The 16230-nt window shown below is 36.2% G+C and overlaps 3 protein-coding genes across 3 annotated transcripts in view; 1 reads left to right on the top strand and 2 right to left on the bottom strand.

Annotated features, from left to right (window-relative positions):
- Positions 1 to 539: 539 nt before the first annotated feature.
- Positions 540 to 4743, bottom strand: LOC108579594 (probable serine/threonine-protein kinase DDB_G0282963). The gene is made up of 4 exons (XM_017943167.1): positions 4619 to 4743; positions 3843 to 4280; positions 3548 to 3756; positions 540 to 3470 (listed from the first exon to the last, which is right to left on the bottom strand). The coding sequence occupies exons 1-4, from the start codon at positions 4729 to 4731 to the stop codon at positions 589 to 591; spliced, it is 3642 nt and encodes a 1213-aa protein (XP_017798656.1). The 5' UTR covers positions 4732 to 4743; the 3' UTR covers positions 540 to 588.
- Positions 690 to 9531, top strand: LOC108579595 (sodium-independent sulfate anion transporter). The gene is made up of 9 exons (XM_017943168.1): positions 690 to 716; positions 7106 to 7329; positions 7407 to 7602; positions 7681 to 7901; positions 7977 to 8541; positions 8613 to 8839; positions 8914 to 9087; positions 9163 to 9347; positions 9426 to 9531. Exons 2-9 carry the CDS (start codon positions 7120 to 7122, stop codon positions 9529 to 9531), a joined length of 1884 nt encoding a protein of 627 aa, XP_017798657.1. The 5' UTR covers positions 690 to 716; positions 7106 to 7119.
- Positions 9532 to 10479: 948 nt separating this feature from the next.
- The window catches only part of LOC108579642, a 57058-nt gene continuing 51307 nt past the window's right edge, over positions 10480 to 16230 (bottom strand). The window contains exons 4-6 of the mRNA XM_017943228.1: positions 14618 to 14909; positions 12949 to 13167; positions 10480 to 12864 (exon numbers count right to left, since the gene is read on the bottom strand). Of these exons, the coding sequence (XP_017798717.1) occupies positions 10480 to 12864; positions 12949 to 13167; positions 14618 to 14909 (2896 nt within the window). The remainder of the gene's footprint in view (positions 12865 to 12948; positions 13168 to 14617; positions 14910 to 16230) is intronic.

Below are 16230 nucleotides of genomic sequence, written 5' to 3' on the forward strand. Positions count from 1 at the left end.
CCAAGTAACGAGTAACATCAATTTCTAGTAATATAATTGTGGATATAAATATCTGAAGAAAATCTAGAAAATAGATTTGCTACTTTCACAATGTTACGATAGGAAACGAGACGAGCTATCGCGTAATACTTCTTTTTTTTTTTTGTTGTTTTCTGACAAATGGCAGTATCATATATAAATTTCTTTTAAAGCTTCTCAATTCTGAAAACTATCCTCTAATAATGCAAAGACATCTAGCACGTGACGTACGTGATGTTACATATCTAGATTAATTAAAAAACTGACTTCTGTTTTTTTCGTTTTTTTTTTTACGATATTACATACATGTACATATACATATACATATATATGTATATATATACATACACGATGATAACGAACGAGATAACGATGATGATACAAACAGATGAAAAATCGTAAGATAACTGTGCAACCACTATTTTTTTTGTACCAATCAATTGCAATTATCTAGCCCATAAACAAGAAATATATGTATATATATATGTGTATGGTACTGTTGCTCGCTGTTCTTTCTTCCCCCTCTTTTTTTCTCTCTCTCTCTCTCTTTCTCACTCTTTTTTTCTAGGCTTACTGATCCATCGTTTTACGCAAACCACGTCCCACTGTTACCCTGTTGGATGCGAGCTCTTTCTGCGACGCGTGATATGTCGCGTTCTTTTGATACTGAGGGACATAATGCTGCGAATTGACAGAGTGTACGTAAGACACAGGCTTCATATCTGACCGTACGAATGAATTCTGAATGGTGTCGTTCTTCCGTGAGTAATTAACTCCATAGTACATGCACTCTCTTGGTGATACCATCGGTGGTAGGCATTCAGACTCGTTTTTCGTTATGTCATCCTTCCTGTTGTTCGAGTCTTGATTGTTGTGGTATACTGTACAGGTCTCCGGCATTCGTGGGTAATTGGCAGTAGTTAGCGCGCATGGCGCGTACTTCTGGTTCACTTGCATGAGCATGTTCGATGGACCATTCCTAGCAATGGAGTCCATTGTGAGAGTGTACGGGAACGGTACCATAAGTTGAGGATCTTGAGAACAATTTTGATATTCGTTTGGCACGGGTACTCGGTATTGACTAGCTCTCATGTGAACGTCCATGGTGTTGTTCTTCATTCTGACGTTGTTCGACTTGTTACAACCTTGCATGTTTCCTATGTAATTGTCTAGCTTTACAGGGACAGAGAAATTCGGCGGGTTCTCCATCGGTTGCATCTGCTGGAAATGTTTGTACGGATTATTCTGCATGGATGTAGGTACAGAACAATTCATAGAGTCTGTCAAAGTGTTTGTTGGTAATACTTGATTAGGATACGTGCTACAGTTTGTATACGTTGGATTTTGAAACGGAGGTGCTGGATATTGTACCATTGAATTCCAGCCTTGCATACACATCGATGGAACGTAGTACATCGGATGCTGCAAGTAACCAGTTTGTTGGATGTTATTGAAATCCGTGTTGCACATATGTCTCGAGTTTTGAATTGGCATGTTCAAAGGATGCCCGTGATTCATCACATTTCCAAAAAGATACATATCTAGAAGTGGTAGATTCCATTGATTCGGTTGTGTGGTTACAGGATGATTATGAAAACCTGGCGGTGGTAAAACAGATGTTTGAGTATTATGCATTAGAATACTAGGGTCGGTCTGCATGACATTCTGATTCTCTATGGTATAAGAAGAGGTACTTGGAATTAACGGATTTTGAGAGATGATTGTACTGTCGGCCGTTTTTCTTGGTATAGTTTGCGCGTTATTATACTGATTTAAATACACAGCAGGCATGTTCTGATAGGGTAAGCCATTTCCCATGGCAATAGTTGGATTGCAATTGTGTGGTAACATATTTTGCGGAGACATGTGAGATGTTTGTTCTGGTTTATGATGCACCACATCCAGCAAATGTAAATCTCGTTCGGTATTCTGAATATTGGTGGTTGTATTATTATATTGAGCATTATTATCATCGAAATAATTCTTATTTTGTACAATTTGATGGTTTTCTATTTGTTGAGCATTGTTTGTGTTTGATGGATTTTGTAAATCGGAATAATACGAGTTTGCTGGAAGCTTGGTTTGATGTATAGAATTATCGGAGTACGATGTTGTTGAATGATGTGCCATATTAAATTCCTGAACGTTATCCGAAAATTTAACCGACTTCGTTTCTGAATTACTAGCACTTGTTTTATTATTGCTATTATTATTACTAGTATTTTCTTGTTCAGTCTTCACAAATTGTACTTCAGTTTCGTTACAAGAAGCTTGCAAAACCTGTGATTCTTGTGATGTATGAGTAGATGCGTTTATAATGGTGGAATCTTTGGTACTACTCGAACAAGAATTTAATGACTTTAGAGACTGTACATTATTTACAGTAGTTGAATCTAATGTATCAGTCTTGTTAACATTACTAGCACCATTACTTGTCTTATGCGGATATACACTTATTCTTGAGCCTTCGGATTGAGAACGCACTTTCGTATCTACCGAACTAATGCGATTTACTCTATAATCTTTTGTGAAGTTATTATCTGTAACATTCCTTTTGTGATCGTCTGGTTTTCCTTTCCCATTTATATCTTTAAAGAATGTCTGAAGAACACCTGAAGACCGCCTATAAACATTAGAATCTTTTTTAAATTTTTGTGTATATACTTGATCATCTTTCATACTTCTTTCGGTGGTGTTCTTCGTATTAGGTAAATTCTGATAATTTCGTTTGCATGGTACAGAGTTCGACTTTACTGAACTTCTCTCATTTATACTGCATTCTGGAACATTTGAATTTCTGGTGTTCTTTCCTGAAGTACTCTGATTAGATTGTATATCGCTAATTTGCTTATTAATTACAGGTTGTTGATTTTCACATTTTTTCTTTGATACGTTCTCGGTTGAGTTAGACATACTAATATTGTTATTAAAACCAGATGAAGTATTAATAGAACCATCTTCTTCTGGCTTGGTTGCATTTCTTAAATATCGTTGCTGTGATTTTATTAATGGTTTATTTCTATTGTATTGAACATTATAAGATTGAGTACGTGTTACATGAACCTTGTGACACTTCTTTGTGTCTTCTACTTCGTTATTTCTTCTGTCTGACTCGTTTTTAACTGACTTAAATCTTGTTGTAACAGATTTACTTTTTTCATCTATTCCTTCTACAGAGGATCTGCTTCTATTACCGCTATCGTTAAGTGTAGAAAAATGTTGTTTAAAAAACTGTTGCTCCTTCATTCGCGGCCCTTTTCCCATAATTAAGTTCTTACTATATCCATGAATTTTACTAAATTGATCAATTAGTCTAGGAGATGTTCCTACAGTAATCTTCTTCGAGTCTGTAGAAGTTGATGTTATATTACTATCATTACATAAATTCAACAAATTATCTTTAGATTTAGAACCCTGTTTTGAAGGGGCACAAGATTCTTTTAAAGAACTACCTGCAAGTGAAAGAACATTTTTTCCATTGTAATTTCTTTAATCATGTTAGAATCAACTACAAAAATTGATTTCTTACCTGCTTGTTTTTTAATTTTCTGATCACTTAATTTTTTAGTACTAATTTTTGTAGTTGTCTTTTGTATGCTTTTCTTTGTTTCTAGTGGTGATTGACTTTTGGATTTTGCATTATTATTGTTGTTATCATGACACTGCTTTGGGCTTACTTGATTACCTATTTCACTGTCTGACTTCTGTGAGTCAGACATATTGTGATGAACATTATCCCTAATTATACAAACAATATAAATTTAATATACAAACAGGTATCATGAAGAGATACTGGTAATTGCTTAAATCAATCTGCTACATACCATTCATTATCAACTTCATTATGCAATTCATCAGGCTTATTCCTTTCCTCTTCGTTAAGTCTAAATTGTTCTAATTGAACTGTAACAATATTCTCTGCCAAAGACATACTTATCATCTCTTGTTTATCCAGCCTTTGCATGACTAAAGACTGAGAATTTGGGTACATTGTACTAGTTACATTAACATCTTTATTCCAAACAGTTTCCATACTTTTCTCAGAAAAATCAACAACTTTTAAAGATGACTGAAGTGAATCTTTATTTATAATACTATCGTCTTCATTTATATCTTTATTTGAAGTAAGATCAACCTCATCTAATTCAGGACTGTTTGAAACAGTGTTAGTTGAAGAAATTTCACTTTTTTCCTTTGTTCCTTCATTTATTTTACTTTTGAACGTATTGTTTATGTCTTTCCCATCTGGAAGCGTTTTTGTGCTATAATGCAAAGATCACACAAAACATTAGGAAACATACTTACAGATCATTTCCTAATATTTTACATATCCTTTGGATACAAACAACTCTATTATCAATTAATATCACTTGCTTAAATGAACGTAGTTCTTATTATATCACAAAGGACATTGCAGTAACACTTAACAATACAATTATATGTAACAGTAATCAAATACATTTCTCACTTTTTTGAATATTACATTTTATTAAAGTATTTACAATAAAAGGGGGTAATTACTGAACTAATAATATGAAATAATATAAAAATAGAAAAAAACTAAATCAACTAAAAATATATAAAGTAGATACAAACGTACTGGCCTGAGAACTGAGAATTACTTTTTAGCCACTGCATATTATGCATCTTGCCGATTAAGGCCATCTGCTCTATATTAGATGTCTTTTTTAAATCTTTATCTGTTGAATCCATTTTACCTATTACAAATTTATTTACAAAAACTAAATATAATTCTTGACAAAAAAATAACAGCTTAATAATACTTCATACAGAATTCAGATCAGAGAACTACGTGCTAATCAAACTTCAAATGATACAGGAACAATGGGTACAATTTCAACATTGAACATAGGTGGTAACAATTAATGCTATCGCAAAACGTAAAATAATGGAACGATACAAAAAAAATTAAAAATGAAATGATTTCCATAATCGCTCGACGTAATGCGTGTTATTTCGCGTCAAAGTTTCTACGTTGCTTTACCAACGACATAGAAAATATAATAAAAATAAAACACTTTGTCCAATGAATTACTATCAAATACATTTTGTATTTAATTAACATGGGCATCGAGGACAATTACAATAAATACATTTACGACGCAATTGATATACCGGATGAGTACGACATTCTTGTGGATTTTTTCATTTGGAAATAATTTCATGATTATCTACAAGGAGGATAAATTATCCAGTTACCGTATATTTAATTCTCGGATGACAATCAAAATGTTAAACCAGAATCTTTTAGAGAAAATGTTTTTCTTCCATTTGATTTACGGAGATTAGAAAGAACATCCGACCACCGTAAAGGACGCCATAACACTGATGGAGAGGATGCGCAAATGCAAACGAAAGAAAAATTTTCAAACTTAATAGAAAAAAAGTAGCTTTCGTATAACCCTTTCTTTATATATTTTTTAGAGCGGTACAACGTTAGAGAAACTTAATCTTAAATACTGTATATGAAAAAAATTCATTATTTCATGGCTACGATACGTTTTTGAAATTCAAATAACGCACCCCTTAAAGGACATTTCGAAACACTGGAAATTTATTGGTTGTCACTCAACGAAACAATAAACCTAAACTTGTTCGTTTTAAATTACCGACTGCAGTAGAAATGCAGTCCCTCTATTGACAAACATGTGAACTGCACTTTCTCTGGATACCATCTCAAACGAAATGCCGATTCCTGCCTTCAGTTTATAGTGAGATCGTGTTCGGCGTGTGTATTCGTTCGATTGTTCCGTTTCGCAAAAACGATGAAGTAGTATCGACAATTTTTCTTCCTAAATTTTTATAACGATCTTATAAAAAGTATGTTACTGTGTTAACGGGTAATTTGTAATAGGTTATACTCCTTCCTATGTGTAATCGATATTTCTATAAAGAAAATGACACGTACAAACCAAGTTTTTTACAATAATTGATGGTATGTTTAATGATACTTTGCGTTCGAACGGAAATATGTTATCTTATATATTGTACTATGTAATTGTTACACATTTCCTTATCGAATGACCGCATTAGATGTAAATTGTTATGCTTAAAATTAATTGCTCTATAAAAATAAGTGTAAAAATCTTATTCATGTGACCGTGTAACACTTCTTTAATCGTATGTACGATAGTTGTCAATGAAAAGGGTCAAGTAGCTATGGCCCTTTAATAAAGCCGGTTCAGTTAAACGGCATACGAAGGATGTTACGAAATATTGTATTGTAAGAGCCGAAGTGTTCAATGATACGTAAAACAGCAAAAAAAGCACCTTCGCTTGCTATAACCTTTATTGCCGGTGAAAATAAAATCGTGCATTTTATGTGTTAGGTTGTGCTCTTATTGGAGTGACACGATTACTAATGTACTTCGACAAAGTTTGTGTGCCGTTCTCTCAAAGTAGTATAAAATACTAGGAATAATTAGCATAATAGCTCCCATTAAACTGAATGTACGTTCAAAATGTTGTCCTCACGTTCAATGTGCAGCTATTTTGATGTATATTTTTTCATCGAGTCGCGGAACTTTAGTATGAAGGCTGATAAATCTGTTTTCGCGTTAGATTTGTATTATCACACTTTCTGGAATTACTGAAACATTAAGATTATCCGCATACATTCTTACTTTATACATTCATTAAGGATTGGTATTGTCCGCGATTCGTGTAAAAAGTATGAAGGCTAACGGCGATTTTTCGCTCAACTAACGTGAGATAAATTTGCACTGTATCAGGGTATATAAGCCACCGAAAGGCCTTCGGTTTCTTCCAGTTCCTCGTTATATTGTGAAATGTGAACACCGTAAATTTAGACAGGTGTCTATTTCTTTTGTCTAATAACACATCGTGATATATAACACAGTAGTCATCTGAAACGCGTATAAGTGCGCCTCAGAAGTTGCGCTTCGGGGAAAGTAGAGACTTTCACGAGTAAAAAAATTTAGCGTTTTTGATGAATGGGAACATGTGTAAAACGGCACACATTAATTAAAGCTCGAGTTAAAATTCAGAAAAAAAAAGAAAGAAATTACTTCTGGTTACATTATTCCATTTTTTATTTAACTTGAAGGTACGTAATTTAAAATGGCCCTCGATACGATAGATCGAAGAAAATGGCAAACGAAAGGCGGACGATTAAATAAATTTGTTAGAAAACGAATACCTATTGTGGCATGGTTGCCAAAATATAATTCTGAAAAATTTTTTAACGATGCTATCGCTGGCATTACCGTTGGGCTTACTGTTATGCCGCAAGGACTTGCTTATGCTACTTTAGCTGGCTTAGAACCTCAGGTGAACAAGTTTTTTTTTTTTTTTTTTTTTGTGAAGCTATGAGTTTCTGAAATTAATCAAATTTGTATATTCTTTAGTATGGACTTTATTCTGCATTTATGGGAGCTATAGTGTATATAGTATTTGGTTCATGTAAGGATATCACAATTGGGCCCACTGCTCTTATGGCACTGATGACTCATGAGTATGTTCAGGGTAGAAATGCAGATTTTGCAATATTGTTAGCCTTTTTGTGTGGTTTATTACAACTGTTTATGGCTTTCTTGCGGCTAGGTAACATATGTTATTTATTTAAATCTTCAGTAGAATAGAGTGTTATCTGACACTTTAAATTACAATATTATTTTACAGGGGTACTTATAGATTTTATTTCAATACCAGTGACAGTTGGTTTTACATCTGCAACATCTGTTATAATTGTAGTTTCTCAGCTTAAGGGACTTTTAGGATTAAAAATCTCCTCACAAGGCTTCTTAGATACTTTAACAAAAGTGTTACAAAATATTCATAAGACTAGTTTATGGGATACTGCAATGAGCTCCTCTTGTATCATTATTTTATTATTGTTTAGGGTAATATAAAAGTGTTTATCAATCAATACTTATTTAATTAATTCTGGATGTATAATGAATGTTCTTATTCTTTAGAAAATGAAAGATATCAAGATATGTTCAAATGATGAGAAGCCAAATAAATATCAGAGGATAGTGATGAAAATTATATGGTTAATATCAACAGCTAGAAATGCTGTCATTGTTATAGCTTGTTCTGCTATTGCTTATAAGTTGAATTCAGCAGAATATGGTTCTCCATTTATTCTTACTGGCCCTGTAAGATCTGGTCTACCATCTTTTGGGTTGCCTCCCTTCTCTACACAAGTAAAAAATCAGACATTAAGCTTTACCGAAATGTGTTCAGAATTGGGTGCATCTATAGCATTGGTACCAATAATTGGAGTTCTTGGAAATGTAGCAATAGCAAAAGCTTTTGCAAATGGTGGTAAAGTAGATGCCACTCAAGAACTAATTACTTTAGGAATTTGTAATGTCCTTGGATCTTGTGCAAGTGCAATGCCAGTCACTGGCTCCTTTAGTAGATCTGCAGTGAATCATGCTAGTGGTGTAAAAACACCAATGGGTGGTTTATACACTGGAATATTAATATTGCTGGCACTGAGTCTACTTACACCATATTTCTACTTTATACCAAAGGGTAACATAATTATTATTTATACTATTCATATTTCCCATATTAATATATCTAATTATCTATTATTTTTCTAGCTTCCCTGTCTGCAGTAATCATCTGTGCAGTAATATACATGATTGAATACCAAGTTGTGAAACTGATTTGGAAAACTAGTAAAAAGGATTTAATTCCAATGTTTGTCACATTTTTGTTTTGTCTGAGTATTGGAGTGGAATATGGAATTTTATTAGGTATAGGAACAAATCTTGTGTTCTTATTATATCCTTCTGCACGTCCTTCAATACATGTTGATAAGTGCACAGTGAGTAACAAATTAAAATCTATGAGTGGAAATGCTATCTTTTACTACAGTGAATATGAATATGTATACTTTAGACTATCTCTGGGGCTGACTATCTCTTAGTAACACCTGGAAACAGTCTTTATTTTCCTGCTGTGGACTTTATTAAAAAATCAGTTGGCAATGCTGGCATAAAACAAGGCTCTAGTCAAGTACCAGTTGTAGTTGATTGTAGATATATTTTAGGAGCTGATTTTACTGCTGCAAAAGTAAATATTTAAATAATTATGTTTTAAGTGGTAAAGTAATAAGTAAAACATATAATAATAATTGTTTCGTTACAGGGAATAGCAACATTGATAAATGAATTTAACAATCGAAAACAAGGTTTATATTTTTATAATCCGCGAGCAGATGTTATTGCTGTACTTAAAGGAGCTTGTGGAGACGAGTTTCAATATATTTCCACTCAAGATGAATTATCGTACTTATTATCAACGCATCAAGGTTGTAATATAAATACAACTAATTTAATATCAGTAGATTATTAAATGTACACCAGTATCCTCCAATAGTTTTTTTTTTTTTTTTTTTTTTTTTTTTTTTTTTTTAAATTAATGTTAAGTAGTCCTGAAGTCATTCATCGAAATGGACGTTCATGCCAGGAACTTCATGAAGTTACAACTACATTATTACATGCTACAGCTAGTTAAAAAAATAAAGAATATATTATTCGGATTCTACTTTGGATTTTTCGAAAAATTAAATTTGTATATTTTTGTTCAAAGATCTTCCTTGACTTTTTCACTGAATCTTACCATGTTGACTGAACATTTTGTTTTGCACTTCATTAAAGTAGTGGCACGTTTCGTAGAATGTTATTCAATAATTTTCAGTATTATCAAATCACATTTAAGAAAATGCAATCTATGACAAATCATGCAATATATATCTTTGTATACATAAATGAAATACGTTATTATATTTCTTGTTTTTTCTTTTTTTTACATTTGTTATATCAGTAAGAAATAAATAATATATTGTGTAATTATTTATGTGTTATTAATTTACCCAAGACAGAACTGATAGCAACCACAATATTTTATTGATATCTAATAAGTTAAACAAACCTATCCTGTACAGTAATGGTAAAGCCACTTGTCACTAAAAAAATTTGCAAAATTCATATATTTATTTTATAACTACCTTGATGCTTTTATATACACGCATATTTAAACGTTTATAAATTACAGTCTTTTCATTAATGCAATATAATTACAGAGATATGTATATACTAATGAATAAAAAATAATATATTGCACAATCCATTAAAATCATATAACTGGTCCATCACCAAAATACCTATCTTCATGCTGAAAACTTACATGTTTGCTACAATTATCAACAATATTAATTACAATATAAATTAGATCATCAACTTAGCCGATAATACTTATCAATATTGCACTCAAGTAATATTTTCGCTTAAATTGCGATAAGTACTACAAACAAAATGGTTTCAATTTCGACGAATTATCTGAAAAAATGTTTAAAATAATTCTAATCTGTACAAGAATATATTCCACTATATGATACATTATCTCGTAAACTGTAGGCGTATAATCAGAATGAAAAAGTGTAAAAATATTTGAAGATTAGTTCTAATAAAGTCCTGAAACAACGTCAGTGACTTTACCACGATTTCCAACTGCAGATGAAGTCGTGTTTCTTCTACCAACTGGACTCTCCTTAGTCTGCTGATTTCCTGAATATTTTCCAGCGTTAAATCTATTCTTTCCCAATCCAAACGTGTCGTAAGTCCGACCAGCGAAAATTCCCGAATCCATCGACTTATTCAAAAATTTATTACCAATATTCTCGTTCTGACAGAACGAATTGTGCCTGACACCATTTTTCGTTAGTATTATCGGAGTACAATCGAAATCTAATTCGTTGTTCTTTCTATTAGAATTTAACTCGTTCCACTCTCGACTTCTCTGCTCCTCGTACAATTCATCACTCCTTAATTGCTTGTTGCTTACGTGTCCAGAATAGAATTCATCGTTTTTCAAATGTTTGCTCTTCGACTCCTCTTTCCTTCCTTTCGATCCCAATTCGAAACAACTTCTGGAATCTTCCAGTCTGCTCGACTTCGACCTAACAAGTGTCCTCTCTTCTCTAGACTTTTTCGTCTTGGTCTGATACTTGCTCGAACTCCATTGATTCTTCTCCTCCGTGATTACTATATCAACCATCGAGTCCAGACCTTCGTCGATTCTGTCTAAAGACTTTGTCAACAAGCTGGGAGACTTTGGAGCCTCGATGGATCTTGGTCTTCGCGTTACCAGTGGTTCCAAATTGAAATCTGTCACGTAGAACAGTCCACTGTCGCTTCCTCCTTGAGAAGAACACTGCTCCTTCTTGGCGACGTGAGACACATGATGAAACGATTCAGATCTACGCATCCTACTTCTCTCTTCTGTGAATAATTGATCCTGTTTACTCAAATTCTCCGAACTGCCTGGTCTCCCATAACTCTGGAGACTTCGATGCTCGTCGAAAGAGTTCAGACTTTCGAACTTCCTGATGTGACTCTCTATTCTACTTCTACCTGATCTCTTCGATCGAGGACTGGAGGCACTCGATTCCAGGTAATCGTGACTCGTCGATCTACGAAGCAGCTTCCTCTTTTCCACTTCACTTCTGTACTTGGAACTGTGTCTTTGGGAAACTCCATCCGTTTGCCTCTGTTTAGACTCGCTCGTTCCTCTGTTCTTCGCGTTGCACGATGTTTCATAACTCCTGCTAGTCTTCTTATCCTTCGCCTCGCCTTCGCTCATGTTTCTGAGATCGTCGAAGCTCTCTTTCACCTTACTATCACTGCCAGTCTCTCCTTCCTTCCTACCATTGCATTGCTTCTGAAAATGATCCACCTCTGTGTTTCCAATCTGCTCCTCGTAAGGCTGACTTTTACCATTATACTTGAGCCGAGAAGCACTGAGAAGAGAGTCACTGCCATCGCCCAAGGTTTCCTCTTCAATATCCTCGTCGTGAGAATTATACACCTCTTCATGGTCGATAAAGTCGCAGTGCCTGACCGCCATAATAGCCGACAAACAAGGTGGCGATCTCCTGGGCGGCTGAGGGTGTAGAATAGTAGGCACGATCGCTTCTTCAACGTCAGGTCCCTTTACAACGATCTTCACGCTGCCTTCCACCGAAGACTTGGAAATTCTACGCGTATCGGTGTTTATCCTCCTACCTACGCTCGAGTCCGTGCTGTAATCTCGATCGTTGCCAAAGTAAGTCACCTGTTCCCCTTTGATCATACTCTGAGACATGTTCGAATCTGTGTTAGACTTGGTGATCTTCGTGTCGGTCTGATGATCTCTTTTCAAAACCTTGTCGTACACGTAGCTCTCGGAATTATTCAACAACATTTTCGAGCTCGTTCTACGAAGCTTAGTCTTGGAGGAATTCTCGTTGTAAAAATCCTCGTTCGCGTGAGAATCTATTCGATTCTGTTCGTGATGATTCTTATCGCTGATCTCCTCCTCGGCGTCCTTCACGATGATCCTCAGCTCCTCGATCACGTCGTCGATCGTTGTTTCCTGATCGTTGTCCGGAGACGAGTTCATCTTCTGATGATTCGCTCGTGACTGATGCTTCGTGTTCTCCGGGCTGCTCGATCTCTCCGACGAGCTGATACCTTCGTCCTCGGCGTTCGAAGACATCTTCGGCGATTGTTTCGTGCTACCGAGCACAGTCATCTTCTCACGATCATCTAGGTTATAATTGTTCAACTTCTCCAGCTGTAGCTGCTGAAGCTGCGTCTGTAGGGACGAGACTTTTTTACTAAGGATCCTGCATGTTTCCTCGGCACGTACGACTCTTCGCTGCAGGGCGTCCACGTCCACGCAGTTGTGCGTCCATTTCTGAACCTCCTTATGTAGAAGATCGTTCAACGCGTCCTCTTCCCTGCCGTCCAATTCTTTCAGCCATTCTTGAAGGACCTGCGGCTCTAGTCCAGCTTCGCAGGCTTCAGCCTGGCGAGAAAATTCATCGAGTTACGAACAAAGTTGTTGAAAATTCGCCGAGAATAGTGAAATTTCTAATTTCTCTTTCCTTACCTGAATATACAATCGGGTTTGCGTCCGCGGAGCAGATTTAAGGAAAGCGTTCAGGAACGAAACTCCTGCGACTCTCAGTGCAATCGCTGCTCTGGGAGCCAGAAGTGCACCAGCCAGGAACCGGAATCGTCCACCTTCTCCATATTTCAACCTGAGCGTCGAAACAGCTTCTGAGACTGCTGCATGGCCGCCAGGAGTTTGGCAAACCTTCGTCAGTAGCTGAAAGAAAAGGTCTGGCTATTCTCAAGGGAGCTTGGCGAAACCATCAAGTTCAACTCGTTCTCCTTTATTCTCATCTATCACCGACTTGGAGTGAATTGTTACGATACGATGGATATGTTATAGAAATGGCGGATTTTCACGGGTAACCGGCCTAGCAAAGCTCGTCGACAGTTCCTCAACCAGTTCGGATAACGATCTCTTTATTCTCATTATATTCTTCCAAGGTAGTAACGTCTGTGATCACGTGCCGTGGCGGTAATTATCCAGTTCGGTTAGTCAACAACATCTGATCGTAACCGCGATGCTTGCGAGGTGCACTTCCTTCGGACGAAGAGAGAGACAGAGGAAAAAAAGAAGAGAAGCGGCCGTGCGCGCATGAGTTTGCAAATGAACCTGGCCGAATAACGTTTGGATAGACGATAAAAACTGGTTCTCGATGGTGGTACACTCTCGAAATAACGGGCCACCGGCCATCAACTGGGACCGAGTTTACTGGAAATCCTCGTTTACGTCTATCTCAATGGGTCAAATATGGGGAGAATCTTCGTGGTGTAATAAGGAACATCTGTGACCCACTATCCACCCCACTTTGGCCAATTCCTTCAATTTTGCTTATTATTATTCCGCGTCGCGTTAATCGCGTCTCGTTTCACCATTCCCTGGAAGGCCACGATCAACTTTATCGCCGTGTTTTATCGCAGTTCAAGCAAAACGTATCAACCGTGTGGATCTATTTATGAAACGATAACCGCACGATAAAACGGAAACTGAAAATAAAACTATCTCTCTAATCTGTTGCTGAGATTGAAATAAAGTGTGGATTAAAGTGGAACCCCTGTTAGAATATATACATATATATCTGACGAGGTATCGGTGTGTACACAGAGTGCGAGCAGGATAAAGGGATAAGGAAAAAGTTAGAAGATAAAAGTCGAGGAGGTCTGTTCAAAAAGTAACGACACTTATTAACCCTTTCGCTACGGTAGATTTTAAAGCGTAACGCGGGTGATTGACGGTCATTTTTTAACCACGGTTGCAAAATTTGTTATTTTAGCCTTAATGCTTGAAAATTCGGTTGACTGAATTAAGGTGAAAGTGCGTGAAGGATGAAATTAAGTACTGAATTAAGGTGAAAGTGCACCAAAACGCTGTAAGAAGTTCCAAAGTATAGTGCGAGGAAATTTTCGAAACGCCTACTCTCGCCTGTTATCAGATTATGTGTCATTTTTCTAACACTTCACAAGTGTTGCATGCTGATATAGAAATTATATCACAAGTGTAAATATTCCTGTGAAAAAGAAACGAAGGTTGGAAAAACTTTTACAGATATAGTTTGATTACTTTTCGAACAGAACATTTATACACGCACGATATACGACGGAAGGTTCATTTTCGATTAACAGTACACCCCTGGGATTGGCGATGGAACGGAAGTGACGATTGTTACCTGGAGAGCTAGAACTCGAGACCGGTTCAAGCTACTAGTCAGACAAACTGCCAGAGCAAGAAGACCGGGTTGAGCTTGCACCAGGAGCCTCGGTGCATCGGTGCATCGTTCTGTGCAGGCGGCAAGACACTCGACGCAACCGAGCTCGTCCAGAGCGGCTCTTCTGGTACCCACTCGTGGACCAGTGTGACCGGAAGAGGGTGGTGAACTTTGGGCAAGCTGCACGCCGCGAAGTGTCTCCAGTAACAAGGTAATTCCGTCGGCTGGAGGTGAAGCGAATTCCTGAACGAAGCTGGAAGGTAATGTAAGAACGTTAGATTGCAGGTAGGTTTGTAGTATTTGGTGAAACTGGAAAATATCACGCACTCTCTCGTATCTCTGTCGCTCTTGCTCAAGCACTCTTCGTTAGCGATGGATGGTTGGATACGAATTTTGAAGGAATTCGAGGATTTTTAATACTGTGGAAATTTATGAGTTACTTCGAATTTAATGTGGTACTTGGAATTCTTGGGAGGCTTGGTAAGTCTTGGATCTTGAGTTTTGATGGATTTTGAGGGCTGCCAGATCTCGAGTCTTTAAACTTTGGAATGATTTGGAAAATCTTGGATTTCCAAAAATTCAAATCTCTTCGAATCTAATTTGACACTTGAAACGTTTGAGAATCTTGGTAAATCTTAAGTTTCGATAGATCTCGAGTCCTGAAATTTTCTATAAATATTAAAAATCAGAATTTCCAAAAATTCGAATCTCTTCGAAATGTATTCGATACTTAAACTTTTGAAAGGCTTGGTAAGTCTTGAGTTTCGATAGATCTCGAGTGTTTAAACTTTCGATAGATCTTGAAAATTTTTAATTTCCAAAAATTCAAATCTCTTCGAATGTAATTTGACACTTGAAACGTTTGAGAATCTTGGTAAATCTTGAGTTTCGATAGATCTCGAGTCCTTACATTTTCCATAAATCTTAAAAATCAGAATTTCCAAAAATTCAAATGTCTTCGAATGTAATTTGACACTTGAAACGTTTGAGAATCTTGGTAAATCTCGAGTTCCGATAGATCTCGATTCCTTACATTTTCCATAAATCTTAAAAATCAGAATTTCCAAAAATTCGAATCTCTTCGAACCTAATTCTACACTTAAACTCTCGAGAATCTTGACAACACTCAAACCTCGAGTCTCTATATTCTCGATAGATCTTGAATTCTTCACTAAAAATTCGCACGAAAATCCTATCACTCCTACGATAACTTTAATTTTCACCTAGCCTTACTTAAACTAAAACCGTGCATTCTTCAATTTCCAAGGGTTTCCAACGCTCCGTTAATATTACACCGACAGGTATATACATATTCGAGATGTGTTACTAGGATTAATCTCTGGTATCTGTTGATTAAGCCAATATAATCGTTATAGTAAGGTATTTTAATTAAAGTTCTTGCGTACATTGTACACAAAGTGATACCAGGCGGACCGGATTCCCTAATTTTTGCACGGCTGACCGGAAGTACCGGTAACGGTACGAAGGCATTTACCTTGAAAGGAAACGAGCACACGCGTAACAGGCATTGAACTGTTGACAGAGTGGGGAAAAAAAAGGTATAATTACATAAT

Source organism: Habropoda laboriosa, unplaced genomic scaffold (genome assembly GCF_001263275.1).
Source record: "Habropoda laboriosa isolate 0110345459 unplaced genomic scaffold, ASM126327v1 scaffold33, whole genome shotgun sequence".
Lineage (NCBI taxonomy): Eukaryota > Metazoa > Arthropoda > Insecta > Hymenoptera > Apidae > Habropoda > Habropoda laboriosa.

What these genes read in the sequence shown, in the direction of transcription:
- LOC108579594 (XM_017943167.1), bottom strand. Translation starts at nt 4,731, where the DNA reads ATGGATTCAACAGATAAAGATTTAAAAAAGACATCTAATATAGAGCAG. An exon ending in AATTCTCAGTTCTCAGGCCA is followed by an intron (nt 4,281 to 4,618) that starts GTACGTTTGTAT and finishes TTTGCATTATAG; the next exon opens with CACAAAAACGCTTCCAGATG. An exon ending in AATGAAGTTGATAATGAATG is followed by an intron (nt 3,757 to 3,842) that starts GTATGTAGCAGA and finishes TTGTATAATTAG; the next exon opens with GGATAATGTTCATCACAATA.
- LOC108579595 (XM_017943168.1), top strand. Translation starts at nt 7,120, where the DNA reads ATGGCCCTCGATACGATAGATCGAAGAAAATGGCAAACGAAAGGCGGA. An exon ending in TACATGTTGATAAGTGCACA is followed by an intron (nt 8,840 to 8,913) that starts GTGAGTAACAAA and finishes TGTATACTTTAG; the next exon opens with ACTATCTCTGGGGCTGACTA. An exon ending in TGTAATATAAATACAACTAA is followed by an intron (nt 9,348 to 9,425) that starts TTTAATATCAGT and finishes TTTTTTTTTTTT; the next exon opens with TTTTAAATTAATGTTAAGTA.